The 14,723-nt window shown below is 38.0% G+C and overlaps 3 protein-coding genes across 6 annotated transcripts; 1 reads left to right on the forward strand and 2 right to left on the reverse strand.

The window, feature by feature from the left end:
* Window positions 1–609: 609 nt before the first annotated feature.
* Window positions 610–6,006, reverse strand: sdhdb (succinate dehydrogenase complex, subunit D, integral membrane protein b). Its single transcript, XM_088427132.1, has 4 exons — window positions 5,850–6,006; window positions 5,059–5,169; window positions 3,536–3,686; window positions 610–1,350 (listed from the first exon to the last, which is right to left on the reverse strand). Exons 1-4 carry the CDS (start codon window positions 5,896–5,898, stop codon window positions 1,185–1,187), a joined length of 477 nt encoding a protein of 158 aa, XP_088283258.1. The 5' UTR covers window positions 5,899–6,006; the 3' UTR covers window positions 610–1,184.
* Window positions 6,007–6,279: 273 nt separating this feature from the next.
* On the forward strand, window positions 6,280–7,268 carry timm8b (translocase of inner mitochondrial membrane 8 homolog B (yeast)). The gene is made up of 2 exons (XM_088427133.1): window positions 6,280–6,533; window positions 6,911–7,268. Exons 1-2 carry the CDS (start codon window positions 6,432–6,434, stop codon window positions 7,076–7,078), a joined length of 270 nt encoding a protein of 89 aa, XP_088283259.1. The 5' UTR covers window positions 6,280–6,431; the 3' UTR covers window positions 7,079–7,268.
* Window positions 7,269–7,584: 316 nt separating this feature from the next.
* On the reverse strand, window positions 7,585–13,574 carry il4i1 (interleukin 4 induced 1). 4 transcript variants are annotated; one of them, XM_088427127.1, is made up of 9 exons: window positions 13,517–13,553; window positions 11,624–11,691; window positions 11,402–11,498; window positions 11,082–11,296; window positions 10,880–10,992; window positions 9,810–10,011; window positions 9,608–9,676; window positions 9,093–9,229; window positions 7,585–8,561 (listed from the first exon to the last, which is right to left on the reverse strand). In XM_088427127.1, the coding sequence occupies exons 2-9, from the start codon at window positions 11,666–11,668 to the stop codon at window positions 7,796–7,798; spliced, it is 1,644 nt and encodes a 547-aa protein (XP_088283253.1). In that variant the 5' UTR covers window positions 11,669–11,691; window positions 13,517–13,553; the 3' UTR covers window positions 7,585–7,795. The 4 variants fall into 4 exon arrangements, with proteins under 4 accessions (XP_088283253.1, XP_088283254.1, XP_088283256.1 ...); XM_088427128.1 differs by having other exon boundaries at window positions 11,624–11,688; window positions 13,517–13,539; XM_088427130.1 differs by lacking the exon at window positions 11,624–11,691 and having other exon boundaries at window positions 13,517–13,574.
* Window positions 13,575–14,723: the final 1,149 nt, after the last annotated feature.

Raw genomic sequence — 14,723 nt, forward strand, 5'->3', positions numbered from 1 at the left:
TGTTTTAACTGAAAAAAAAAATTAAATCCATAAACCATGTTAAATCAAGCTAATACAGAAGTTGGAGTTCTGTGATGGCTAAAAAAAATGTTAAGTGATCACAAACAAACCAATTGCTTGTTTCCAGATTTGCTGAATAAAGATCGAATCCATAACCATCTTAAGTAAAGCTGATACTGAAGTTCATATTTAATTTGTGTGTGGATGATGTATGTTTAAAGTAAAACTCAAAATCATAAGTTTGTTTGTTTCGTTGTGGGGTGTTGCTTGCAGACTTCTGAAGATAAAACTGGATTCATTTTGGGATAAGGCTATCACAGGTTTTGGGAAAAATCAAATTCAAGACAACAGTCACTGCCTTGGCCTCGTTTTCTTTGGCATTGTTGGAATTTGAAATGGGCCTTTCCCAACCCATGTCCAAAAATGTACTGTCATATGTTTTGCTAGTTAAGGCCAGATTATTTCATTCATACGCATGCTTTTTATCCCCACAGTTAATGTAATGTAGAAATGCTACATTATGACAAAAAGTTTAAGACAAGCAGGGCTTGGTCTGGTTTCTATTAAAAGCTGTCTTTAAAAAAAATAAATAAATAATTGCACGAGAGATGCAAGTAAAATGCCCACCTTTATATTTTGAAGTGGTCTTTACAGTAAAGCTGAGAGACATACAGTAAAGGACAGAACAACGACTACATGCAGTTTTGTTGTAAGAGAGTGGCAATAAACCTTTGACCAGTATAAAGCGTCTCAAATGCAATAAAATACAACAACGTAGCACATCTCATGTCAGACGGAATAAAGATCAAGGTATGTACATGGCCTGGTAGAATTAATATTGCTGAAAATCATCCATATGATAGGATCGTAATGTCAAATAAGACTATTCTGGTCTGTGTAATGTGATTGATGTTTTGTGGAAAAATATGGAGACACACTAATCTATAATATCGTAAAGTATGAAGCCGACTTCATTGCCGGACACAAATTACATCCACCCCACAATGTGCGTAGACAAGCTGATTCCCACCTTGCAGGTAAGAAAATGGGCTATAAATTGACAAAACTGAAGAGATGAATTACTAACCTGTGAATCACTTGAAATATTGTCAGAGATGTGCAGATATACGAATTTACATCAAATATGTTTGGGTCATTCTGAGCTTGCCAGCCCACATTCATGTTCATTTGCTCCAAAGCAGCGCGACAGCTTTGCATATGCCCACGTCGTTGTAGTTGAAGTAGCAAAGGCCGGCGAATGTCACTGTGGACAGGAGGAAGAGACCCGCGTTGGCTATCTTGATCTTGGTGTCCCCGTGAACATAATCCGTCAACACCTGCCCTAGACCCCTGCAAGACAAAAATATGAAAAGTAGGAGTTCAGAACTATGCTTACTAAGGATGGGACAAGCCATAAATTTAAGATGTCTCATTAGATCTCTAGAAATCTTGTGACATTCTAATCTAGAGAGTACTCGTCGAGAAAGATCTCGTTCCCTCCCTAATGCTTACTAAAAACTCACATCTCATTCACGATGGACTTTTATATGAGATTGAGCAATAAGTCGTGTAGTGACTCATCTCCGGCTGTGACCCAGTACAGAGAGTGAACAAAATGTAATTTGATATCTTCCCTCATTGCAGACAGCACACTCTTGTGGTTTTCTTTTCGTGTATAAGAATACAAGATGTTTGCTGGTTCACATTTTGATCATCCCTGACCATGTATTCTAGAAGTATGCATTCAGTAGTTGCGTTTCACAAGAGGCAATTTTAAAAGTGGGTCTAGCTCCAACACTTCCATTGGATTACTTTGAATCTTTTGTTACAGCAAATGTCACAATATCAGGCTCAGACAATGAAAACAGCAGAACTGTTGTAGTGGCTAAACTCTCGATGCTCAATGAATATGACACCTCTGCCATCCACGTTGGCCACCTTCAATGGGTTCATTCAGTGCCAACATTCTTAGGAGCTTGAAGCTTTCTAATCTCATCAGGCACAGACTCCATGCAAGAAACTTTCTAGCCTTCATGTTACACCTCATTGCACCGCTGCCGCCACCAAATGACATCAGGATATTAGTCTCACTGATTGTGGTCAAAGAGGACGCAACCCGGTCTCCCAAGATACCCACCTGGCCCGAAGGCCTCAGCTTAGGAGGATTTATCACCACTCATGACTGGGATTTGAGGCCTGCACCTGCCAGGCTGTCTAGTGTTTGCTCTACCTGATGGACCGGCACATTGCTCAGACACTAAACTCAAGCCACCTTTATGGGTCTGCACTCAGCCGGAAATAACCCGGCCTTGGCCCATTTCTGCTTGACAGCTGTGCTGTGGCTGTCTGACTTTTTTCCCCCCCCTCCTTTCTAGGTTTGATAAGGCAAACTTTGCAGTATAGAAATGAGCAAGGCCCAAATATGCATTCAATTTCTTATTTCTGGAGCAAAACAAGAGGCCATACAGTACATATGAGTATAAATTGACCATGAGGAATTTTATAGAACTCGGCAGCATTACATCTGCTCAATTTGATCTTTTAAAGCGAGACTTAACAGAAGGTAAATACAAGTAGCTAGCTAAAGCAATATTATTTACAGTACATAGCAAATGTTTTCTCTTACGACAACTCCTTTAATAAACTGTCACCTCTTCTGGAGAGTGATCATTCGAATGTTTAATTTTGGAGAGAGGGTGAAAAAGAAACACTTCAGTGCCACGCGTCTGGCTTTAATAATCACAAAATAAACAATTATGGAACAGGATTTTTTTTGTGCCAGTCCAAGCTCTATTTTTAACTTATACAACCCCTCACCTGAGTATGAATTGGAGTACTGGTAAAACTATAAAGTTGTGATTTACAGTCTGGTAAGCAGCTGGTAAGTGGTAAGCACTTCATTTAGAGGGGAAAAAATGAAGTCATATCCGTGCAATTGGAGCAACTATGAGTTAAGGTGTCTTGCTCAAGGATACTTAGACTAGTCAAGAACAAGTGTGACGATCAAACACACACGCTTCAGGTATGGAAGATGACATGTCCAGGGAGAACATTACTCTTTAAGTCGACAAGCGTATGAATAAAGGTTGGTTAGAACTATACCAGTGCATGCAAGATGGAAAACTAAGTTGCTTCATAGTGCATTTTTTTTTAAAAATCTTTTTTGACTGAATTTCCTGTGTTTGTTTGTACTACATTTGTGGTAAGCTGTTGTAGCGCACAGGAAGTAAGAGTGTGTTACATTCAATCGTGTTTCCTTTGATGGCCACGTCAAATTACAAGCCATAGAGATGTTTTCTGATGTAATGGTTAAATATAATCTGGATGCCCATTGGTGCACTAAACCACTTAAAATATAATGAAATGATGATCTTTACTTCATGTGTTCACTGTTAAATATGCCAGTCAGACAGCCGTTTGGCGTATTGGATGTGTTCCCACATCTTGCCTGAGTCGCATTGTGAAAATATCCACTATGGGTTTAGATTTGATTCTCATCCCCAATTAACATTTGATTGAGCTCTTTGCATCTTACCAGTGTCCGTGCAGGGTGAGCGCAGCAGCCAGAGAGTAATCTATAGCAGGGCCGGGGTTAAAATAGGCAACAGGCCCCATGGCCAGCAGGAGGATGCTCAACACCCGCTCAGCTGTCCAGTGCAGAGAGGCAGCTTTGGAGCCGGAGCTCGCTTTGAAAAAAGAAAAAGAAATCGGCATTGCATTTCAGTGCATGCATCACAAGATTATGTCATGAGGAAGCACAATCTTACGGAGAAAAAAAATCAAAACCATCTTATATTGTGCGGTATCATGTTTGGAATATATGGGAAAACATTTTATGGTCCGATGATGCAGTTGGTGAAAATTTGGCTGGTGTAAAACCATGTTCAGGGGCTTTTTTTTTTTTAGGTGCAACTGTGTCCTTGATCAAGGTAGAGAGAGTTGTTGACAGTTTCAAAAACAAACAAGTGTTTGCACAGCGCCTTCAGGCTTCTGCAAGAAAGCAAAATGATAAATCAGGAGAAGCCTACCTGTCAGCTGTGTCCAATGTTGTCCGAGTTTGAATGTGATAGGTTACTTCTTAAAAATACAATAGCCTATTCGATTTCTTTTTTTAACTCAGGGGAAATGTCGTCCAGTCTAATCCAAATGCACCTACCAACACTATAGTTATTTGAGATTCTGTCAGTTCCACATTTAGCCGCTATTGTTTACTGGCGCTGTAGCGCAATAAACAGACAGATAAATCCATTTCTGGGTTTTCCCGATGTTGTCATTTATATACGGTCAGTGTTGGGAGTAATGCATTACAAAAATGATATAATTACTGTAATGCATTACTTTCTACTGTAACGCGGTAATTCAATATATTACACACAAAAAATAGTTATATTGTACTTGTTACAAATAAGAGTAAAGTAATGCATTTCAAATCATTTTTAGCCTGAAAGTGATGTTCTCCCCCTAAAATAAAAAAAAAAAAAAAAGGTTTGGTGTCTTGTCTTTAAAGGTTTACAGTACAATACAGATAAAATGATTTGCACTGGTTTTGTGCTTAAGCCAACATTTCACTGGATGTGTAATGAGCGCAATGAGCTACATTTAAAATGGCAAATCAATTATTCCCAGTAATGGAGAAGCGAGTAATATAAAAGTAATGCAATAGTAGAGTAATGCATTACATTTCAAATACAGTAATATTGTAATGTAACCAATTACTTTTAAATGACAGTAATAAGTAATAAATAATGCATCACAGTTTTGAAGTAACATGCCCAAAACTGTATTTGGTGAATACCAGATTTGACTGACATGGACCTATGTGGTGACCATGTTAAGAAGGATGTTATCTTAGCATCACCATACGCAAACAGCTCAAAAGGGACATGTCAAAAATCCCTATTCAAATTGGTGGCTGATGTTTCTGCTGGCGCTAATCATTTACACATCTCTCAAACATTCAATTCTGATGCTGCTTTTGATACCATATACAGCTGTTAACTTATTTTTCAAGCCCTACTCTTTGGCATCCAATCATAATCACAGCATTTGTATACTGACCATTTAGTGTTTGGGATGCATGAATCCTTGCACTCAGCAGGTAAGTCTGCTCCTGGTGTTTGTGTGGTACAACCAACGGCCTTGCCAGCAAGGTGCTTTTGTAGAAGAGGGCTGCGGAAAGGAATGAAAAGTGCATGTATAATAAACGCAATATCAAAACAGAACATCTAGGACATCGCAAATCAGTTCTAACATTCTAAAAAGTGAGAGACATGTACTCTATTTCAGGTAGTTTATCACTTCGTAAAACAAAAACTGAAACGGGAAGAAAATCCCCTTGTTATACGAGTACTTTAGAATGATCAGTTATTGCTTTAATGGTGGGAATAATTTCATTCTATAAAGTGAACTGCACTACCGCTGCTTGTCGAAATACTCGATGAGAAACGCTTAATTCGATTATGCAATCTAAAGCCGATTCAATCGGTGAACGTTGACATAAAAAGCAAAGGTAATAATGATATACAATCCCAACAGGTTTCGTAAGGACTTTCGCCTCCACACCACAATGTAATAATACAATAATATTGTGGATCCCATTTATTTGTTGTACTGCGTGATAAACCGCATTTACGAGTATTTCAAACTATAAAAATAAGCTAACTAAACAAAAGTCGTGAACTTTAGTACAGCGAATGATATGAAAAACAGCCACCGTTTTCGTCATAATGTTCGTTTTACACGGTTAATACATATTAAACCCGCCAACAATCAAACGGCATGGATTTGCCTAATCTGCGAGTGAACTCAAAACAGACACGATCGTTCCGAAAAGGCACTAATATTCTTACGCGGAACTCCTCTGCGACAAACAGAACTCAAACGGATGACAGCCGCCATGATGATCAACCAACCAAGGTCATCACAGTTTACCCGGAAGCAGTTGCTGAAACATCTTGATGCAAAGAGCTTTTGTCTGTGAGATAGTCATCGTATGCCGAATGTTTTGCCTAAAAGAACAGTACAGGACACATTTCAAAATACAAAAATACACATAATCATGAATAGGATCACATATATAACAAAATATGTATTTTAGTATGTTAAATATACTTCTAAAAACTATGTATTTTATTCTATTATATGTGAATGTCGAGTTGCTGTGTGGGTGGGTATTTTCTTAATACATTCACAACTCTTTGAAAACGTCACGCAACGTCATCAGACGTAAACTGATTCACAACTAACCTGCAGGCACTGTCAAGATCTAAAGCGACGCATCCCTTAAGTTATATGTTTGCTGATGTCCATGCGAGCTAGCGAATCAGGGGTCGCACGCAAGCGCAGCCAGTGCGGAAGGTCACTTTACCGAATTACTCATAAGCACCCGTTCTGAATTGCACAACTGTACATTTGCTATCTATTCAAAAAACATGGACAGTTTTGACAACCTCAGTGCGTCGGAAAAAGCGGAAGCGTCAGAGCTGCAGCGATTGATCGCCATAGAGCAGCAGAAGGCTCAGTTCCAGGCCCAGGTTCGTATCCCAACGTGGACCGGACCCTGTGTCGTACTGTACAGCCATTCGACACGAATGATACCACATGGACTGCTTTAAAATGATAATTAAAATAATATATATTTTTTTTTATCAAACGACAAATCTTGTTGCAACATTATGGTGGATTCCCTCCGCCATAGATAATATGACTTTTGTATATTTTAAATGGACATCATCCCTACAAAGTTTGATGTTAATTTTACTAAGGTAAAATTATTATTACAGCCGAGTCTTTTTAGTCGTATTCGATATTTACAAACGGTATTTTTGCAACCTGCATCCATCTGAAAATGGTGATTTTTATTTTGATGATCCCAATTTCCAGTCACTCCCTTCATTTCTGCTTATTTTAGGTGCACACCTTCACCGACGTGTGCTGGGACAAGTGTGTGGACAGTCCTGGTACAAAATTAGACTACCGGACAGAGACTTGCCTTGTGAGCTGTGTGGAGCGATTCATCGACACCACGTTGACCATCACCAACCGCTTCACTCAGATGGTGCAGAAAGGCACTCATTGAATGATGGACTACATAGACCTTTGTTGGACTCTGTTAGTATATAAATATAATGTTTGTATTCCTAACATGTTTGCGTTTAGAGTTGGTAACAGCGTTTTTGTGATCTGCTGCCAGGCATGTTTGTGAGTATTTCACGTTTGAAAGGAGTGGTCACTGAATTTGAACTTGAGTAAAGTGGCTGATGTTGGAAGAGTGGCTCTTGTCAAGATTCATTTAGAACACCTCAAATGCAGCTGCATACAAATAATGCAGGATGTCGTAGTTTCGTAAAATATTTGAACTAATCGTGTTATCTCAGTCGCATTTGTATCAAAGAGGTGACAAGCAATAGTTACATAAATGCATTATGGAAGAACGTACCTTTACCAACCAAGCCATTTAGATGGTGTAAAACTTCACAGTAATGTCACACTCATAATAGTCCATCTATAAAAAAGTAAATAGAAAGTAGTAAGGAAGTATTTAGTACATAGCTAAAATTGAGTGACGATACTGTAAGTCAGGGCCTTGACACAAAACCTTTATTATTAACAACAACAAAAATACACAATTGGATAAATATATTTTAGCTTTGTAAATTATTGTAATCTCTCAGGCAGTCACTTTTACAACTTCTCTTCAAAACTGATCACTGTTATATTGAAAGAGAAATACAAATGTGAACATTACATTTTATATACTGTATAACAAGACTGAAATGTAAAATGCATCTGAAATTTAAATTGTGAGGCTATTAATATTTTTGGCTGCTCTGACAGCAGATTTCATGGAAGTTTCTATCCAGCCATGAGGTAAGGAGGTGTGCTCCCCAGCAAAGTGCACACGTCCTTCACTCCGGAATAGCTCTGTGGCATAAAGGCCCTGGTAGGGTGTGAACAGGGCAAAAGCTCCCAGGCTGTAGGGGTCCAAGCCCCACTTCTTCACTAATCCGCCAGTAAAAAGAGACCTGATATGCTCTCCGTGGATCTTAACCAAGTCATCCAGGACCACAGCCATCAGCTCATCTTCACTCACACCTTGAAAGAGGGTGGAGTCATCAGAGCAAGTGTAAGATGCGAGTAGGGCCCCGGCGTCCGTTCCCGGGAAACTGTGGCTGGGGTAATAAATAAAGCGAGACACTCTGTCCGTGATGCTCTTCCCTCCCCTGATGCCTTCTTTCTCCCAAAAGCGCTCCCTGAAGCTGAGTATCACTTTGGTGGTGCTTGCGTAGTGAACTGAGCGAAGGGCTTCCATCTTGTCCCCAGAAAGTGCTGGTTGGAAGTCAATGAAGAGAGTAGCCTTGGCTGTGGCTGTAACCAGGGCCTGATCCACCGTCATGTTGATCAGGGAACCCGGAGTACGCAGGTCCTGGTATGTCACTGTCACGTTTCTACCTCCTGATTGGTTGATGAGCTTGACTTTGGAGTTGAGGAGGGTTGTGGAATTTAACATCCTATAGAAAGCCGTCGTGAAATGGTCAAAGCCATCAGTCACTTCAAAGTACCTGGAAAAGCATCAAGAGTTTAGACATGTATACACAACACATTAGCTACATTGGATTTTAAAAGTCTATGCCCCCCTGTTCAAATGCCAAATTAAGTAAATCATCTCAAAATCTTTTGCACCATTAAACTCATTCACGACGTGTACCGGTCGACTCCTCTCAAAACCACATCATCCTACTCAATATGTAATATCAAAAGCGTCCAGAAGCGGCGCTAAAAAAAGATCAAGCCAAACAAAGCACAAATTAAAAAGTTTTCTCTTTCCGAGTGGGGCTTGGCAAAATACGATAGAGAAGCACTGTTTTAAGTTGTCCGCAGCATTTGCAAAGCTCTTTTGAAGAAACTAAATTCTATAACATATTCACCTTAACTTTTTTTACTAACCCATTACTAACACATTCTGTCAATAAATCTTCATCATGAGGATGAGTGGACTATTAATCTACAATTCCGTAAATTAATTAAAAAAAAAACGAATCAACGGGTGTCTTGAAACGTTTGACTGAAAATGTGAGTAAACATTATCTTACTCAATATTGTCATTGATGTCAGACTGGATGTACAACATCTCGAGCATGGACGTGTAAAAGAGGCTGTTTTCATTCAGGATGTCTCCAATCATCCGCAATGCTCCACGACTGAGATTGCCCTCTTTAACCAAGTATTCCTTTTGAAAGACAAACAATAATCATTCAGTTATTCTAAACTTTCGTTTGTCACAGTCAACATATGCCTAGACCAGGGGTGTCAAACATATTGCCTGCCAGTCAAAACAGGCCCAGATGAGCACAGCAACTTACAAGCGGAAGTGACCAGTCGCCATTTGTGTTTTTCAACAATATATTTGCAATTGACCGCCACTATTTGCAGGGAATTGGAACCCAGTCGGCGTGCTTATAAAAAAATCTACAAATAATTGACCCAATTGTTTTGACAATCTGGCCCATTAAAAAAAAGATTTGCCTCAATGTGTCCCCTGAGCTAAAATGAGTTTGACATGCCTGTCCTAGACTAACCTAGTCACTATGCAGGACATAATCCTTACTTTGACTGTGTAAGAATCATACTTTTTCAACATTGCACTGCAGCCACTTGTCTGGAGATCTTCTTTCACCTGTGCAAAAATGAACATTTTTATAAGATAAAATTGTCATTCATAAGAATCAATGTGGGGAAAAAGTAAAACAGCACCACAAAAAAAATCAATGGCTACATTGACTTTAAGAGAGCCAGGAATGTCCACAAACCTTCCACAGAGTCTCACTAAAGAGCTGCGCTGCTGACTTCCCCCTCTCTGCCTCATTTAGCATATAGTTAAGCACATCATGGTTGTTCTCCACTGCAAAGTTTTTATGGACTTTTCCATTTACCAAGTAGTAGGTGTTCCTGTCATCTTGGATAAATTGGTTCAATGGAATTTGTAATCTAGAGACAAACGAGAGCAGAATCCTGTGGAAAATGTGGCATGTTATGACAAATACATAGGGTAGAATGTGAATGTGTAATAGTGCAATGTATGCAGTCGATACAAGAAAATAAGAGCACTTTGTGTCAAGCACAATATTAATCATTTTAATTCTTTTATTTAGCTCAATTCATATGATACAACAACAAAATGATAAAATGATTCAAATGATCCTTTCAACCACTGAGTATATTATAGACCAGGGGTGTCAAACTCGTTATAGCTTGCGGGCCGCATAGAGAAATATATATTCCCAAGTGGGCTGGACCAATAAAACCATGGTATATATTTATATAACTTTAAAACAACAACTTCACATTTCTGTTTATTTTTTTATTATCATGTCCAAAATAGTGTAGGCGCAATATCACTATTAATAATAAAACATTTCAAGTTTTTCATTTATTGAAAAATTTCAGGTCATTTTTATACTTTCCACAAGTAAAAAAAAATCAATGTCCTTTAAAAGGCATTCAAGAACTTAAAATGAATTTTCATTTTTATTGTAATTAAACCACGTTATAGCACCAAGTATATACTGCAAATAAGGAACTGCTGCGACAGCAAACATTCCTGTAATTCTTGAAAATGAAATGTCTCTCTTGTATAAAATGTTGGCCCTCAAAACATTAATTCAACATATGATTTGTAGAAGCAATCAATGATGTCATTCATCTCTATGGAAATGATCACATTACAACTATCCAAAATCCCCAATTTTGCATAAAATGCCAAATATCGCTGATCACGATCAAACCGATCAGGTCGGCATAAAGTCTTGTACGTATATTATTTTTATAAGGATCGATAATCAATAAAACAAAAAAAAGTATTAAAAAAAACTGCACTCACTTATGAAAGCTGGGGATCCGCATGGCGCCCACCTCTGCATACCAACCCTCTCGTGTGTTCCTTAAGGTCTCAATACGTCCTCCAATACGGGGGCTGGCCTCTAATATGGTCACCTTGTTGTGCATCGGGCCATATTATCGGACTTCTCGTATTTTCAGGTACCAACAGAGCTTTTCCACAAAAGAGAGGAGAGTTACTTTACCTTATGGCCGGCATCTTCCAAAAACTTGGCTGCGGTTAGTCCAGCGATACCCCCACCAATAATCGCTATGTGTTGAGGTGTCTTTGTGGCAGGGAGTCCATTATCCACAATATCTAGAAGCTCATTATAATCTGAATCTTGAAGGCATGCGTGCAGTGGGTCTTCCGTGACCCCGCTCACTACAAACACCACGACCCCCAGGAGAACTAAAGGAACTGACCGAGAAAAAGAACATTTTAGTGTCGTATGGTGCACTGATAAATAAATGAATAAATACATCTTAAGCACTAGGTTTACTTTTTGCACAGCTTAATACTTACAAAATTTGCACGGTGACATGCGAGTGAACATCTTGACAGTTGATGTCCACAATCTGGACTTTTTTGTTCTGTGGATACTCTCAGATGACACTGAAGCCTGTAAAGACAATCATGTCAGGTTTGAGGTAATCCATGAATGTGAAGTGACGGTTATTTCAAAAGTCGTCCTTAAATTACAAACATACAAATCAAACATGGAGGCAAACTGTGCATTTTACTTACCTTCAACAAAGATAATGTCTCATAAGTTGTCATCTGCCTTTTCATGACTAAAGGTCCAAGTGTCCCTGCTGAGGTAAACTCTTTAACACATTTGCAAACTCAACGAAGCCCCCCTAGAAAACCCTGTGTTTGGTATGCATGAAATTGTGTATATCAATGAGGGAGCCAGTGGCTTCAAAGGTCTTCCAGAAACACTTTCCCACACCAGCTCAAGAGTCAACCACACTGAACAAATAAGATTAGTGAAATTATATGAGTCAGCACAGCCCATTTCCTCCATCTTCACTCATTTTAATACCTGACTCATTTGGTATTATTCAAAAGCACCCTATACTGACAGACCAGAAAGCTGTACCGAGCACACATACAACACTTTACCCATTAGGAGCGGGAATCTTTGTTTTGTATCTTTGTCTTGTATTTTGGGGTCTCCGATTCAATTCAGAATCAATTTTCGATTCAAAATGATTCAATTCATGTAAAAAGGATTCCTGCTTCAATCTATTCATGTGCAAAGAATCATCACACAACTTCAGTAGAGGGAAAGTGTCTCTCCTTTTGTTTTTGTTTTTTTTTGGTTTTTTGTTTTTTTTGCTAAGTTTTGATTCGTAAGAAACACGCCTTTTTCCCAAAAATTAACATGTGGACAACCGCTACTTTTTAAAGTTAGGTATGGATTTTATAACTTTTACATTATAAAATAAGATGACACAAAACATTAAAAACTATTGCCCTAATGAAAATTATTAATATTTCTCAGTGCATTTATGACAAACAAGAGATGAAAATAAACCTTTTCAAATGAACTTCTAAATTGTATGTGCAAAGCATTCAACGTGTGCAAGTTTGTTCATCTCTGATCATTGTTTGTAGATTATATACACAGTTATTTTTATAGCATAAATGCACAAAAATATTTTGAAAGATGACTGATTTGCAATTAAATGACATTGTGTGATAGTAGTTTATTTCAAATCAATCGTTGAGCTATTATATGTATTAATAAATAGCACAATGTGGAGTCTGTCATTTTATGTCAATGAGAGTCTCGCTTTTGATTGCCGAAAAACTCCCAGTCAGATGACTTTGTATGCTTGGAAACTTCGAATGATTTGCCTTCGTGACCAACAGTTTAGGATATACTTCTAGCGTCTCACCTCGAGCGATATCAAAAACGTTGCCCGAAATTAGCATAAGCATAGCTGCGCTAATTTACAGGTGTAATTCAAGCCGAAAAACCTGGGCTTGAACGTGAGAACGTGATTGGTTAACGCAGCCAAAAAGCAAAGATCATAAATCACATCGAGAGCAAGCTGCCACTACTGTTTGAAATTACCTTGTGTGAACTAAGGCCTTGTCCACATGAAACCATCTTATTTGAATCTGCATAGTCTTTCCCTTGTCATTGTTGGTTCATTTAAAAAACTTGCGTCTATATGAAACCACATAGTTTGGTTTCAGATACATAGGTGTCAAACCCCAGTCCTCGGGAGCCGACATCCTGCGTGTTTTCTGATTTTATTCAGATTATTAACAAGATCTGCAAGAGTTTGAAAATAATCTTAATCATTGAAATCAGTTGTCCGAGAGAGAAGGTTGGAAAACATGCAGGATACCGCTCTCTGTTTAAACTGGTTACACGCAACCACAAAACCGGAGGCTTGCACAAATCTCCACTTTGGCTGGAGGTTTTGAAACATTCAGCTTTGATATAAAATATATTTATATATATATATATATATATATATATATATATATATATATATATATATATATATATATATATATATATATATATATATATATATATATATATATATATATATATATATATAAATTTTTCATTCTACTGTCTCTTATACCTAACAAAGAAAAGTTCTACATTTTACACACCTGGACTCCTTGGTTACTGGTGCAGCAGAAAATCTACAGTAGAGTGTCCTGCAGTATATTTACCTGCTTAAGGTGCTGTGCTTAAGTACATAACAGGTTATGAAACTACCTTGCAATGTGAGGTTGTTGTAGTGCTGAACACAGCATTGTTTGAGGTCAAAGACATGTATTTACTTTACAATTTTGTCAATAAAGGAAACCACATAAAACAGTGCGAAAATCCTTTGTTAATGTATAATGTTAATGTTAATGTATAATGCAAGGTGTAAATCCTGACCTTCTCGGTGGATATCTAGAATACTAGATATTGTAAAACATTTGAAAATACAAAAAAAAAAAATACTTGGCATAGTATTTCTAACAAGTATTGAAAAAAAATACAGTATTTCTTTTGAATATAGTTGTAACCTTTCTTTTCAAAATGCTGTTTTCCACAAGTTATCCTGAACTATAAAAGTGGCATATGATATCAATATTCATAGGCCACTATCTCTACTCACACAATTCTCAAATACCCTAGGAAAATGATTCTCCCAAAGACTTGGTTAGATTGAGAAACTATCTTTTAAACGACAATTAACATGGCTTTAGAATGAAAAGAACCACCACTTTAGTAAGTGTAGACCAGTGTTTCTCAAATGGTGGGGTGAGTCCCCGTGGGGGGGCGTGAGGCGATGCCAGGGGTTGACGTGGCTGACCCCAGGGAAAAGGATTAGTTTTAGCCATGTGAAGTATAATTGTGATAAAATAAGGTTTGACATCTTTTTTTCAGGACCTTTAATGGATTCGGGTTTGGTTCTGCTTAGACAAACCCTTGACCTATATAGATGCTGTGAAAAAAGTAGTAACTAGTTCAAAGTCAAAGTCTAAGTCAAGTTTATTGTCAATTCCTTCACATGTGCTTAACATACAAAGGAATCGAAATAGCGTTTCTCACTATCCTCAGCGTATTCATTTTTCATGTTTCAATATTAAAAAGAGAATACAGTTTTAGGTATACAATTATTTTTATATAATAATCTTATTTATGGTTGGTGTGGTAAGTGGGGGGGGGGGGGGGGGGGGGCATGAAATGTTTTCTCTTTCCTAGGGGGGCTTTGCAAAGTATTATTGGGAAGCCCTGATGTAGACTGTTTCTAGATTTAGAATAAAAATGCATTTGAAACTTTTGATCGTAGCGTACAATTGAATAGCGTTTGCTGTGGAA

Source organism: Hippichthys cyanospilos, chromosome 11 (genome assembly GCF_059441005.1).
Source record: "Hippichthys cyanospilos isolate Australia breed blue-spotted pipefish chromosome 11, RoL_Hcya_1.0, whole genome shotgun sequence".
Lineage (NCBI taxonomy): Eukaryota > Metazoa > Chordata > Actinopteri > Syngnathiformes > Syngnathidae > Hippichthys > Hippichthys cyanospilos.

What these genes read in the sequence shown, in the direction of transcription:
- sdhdb (XM_088427132.1), bottom strand. Translation starts at nt 5,898, where the DNA reads ATGGCGGCTGTCATCCGTTTGAGTTCTGTTTGTCGCAGAGGAGTTCCG. An exon ending in TGCATCCCAAACACTAAATG is followed by an intron (nt 3,687 to 5,058) that starts GTCAGTATACAA and finishes CTTTTTTCAAAG; the next exon opens with CGAGCTCCGGCTCCAAAGCT. An exon ending in CTCACCCTGCACGGACACTG is followed by an intron (nt 1,351 to 3,535) that starts GTAAGATGCAAA and finishes TTTGTCTTGCAG; the next exon opens with GGGTCTAGGGCAGGTGTTGA.
- timm8b (XM_088427133.1), top strand. Translation starts at nt 6,432, where the DNA reads ATGGACAGTTTTGACAACCTCAGTGCGTCGGAAAAAGCGGAAGCGTCA. An exon ending in AGGCTCAGTTCCAGGCCCAG is followed by an intron (nt 6,534 to 6,910) that starts GTTCGTATCCCA and finishes TGCTTATTTTAG; the next exon opens with GTGCACACCTTCACCGACGT.
- il4i1 (XM_088427127.1), bottom strand. Translation starts at nt 11,668, where the DNA reads ATGAAAAGGCAGATGACAACTTATGAGACATTATCTTTGTTGAAG. An exon ending in TGGAAGATGCCGGCCATAAG is followed by an intron (nt 10,993 to 11,081) that starts GTAAAGTAACTC and finishes ATGCACAACAAG; the next exon opens with GTGACCATATTAGAGGCCAG. An exon ending in GACATCAATGACAATATTGA is followed by an intron (nt 8,562 to 9,092) that starts GTAAGATAATGT and finishes ATGCTTTTCCAG; the next exon opens with GTACTTTGAAGTGACTGATG.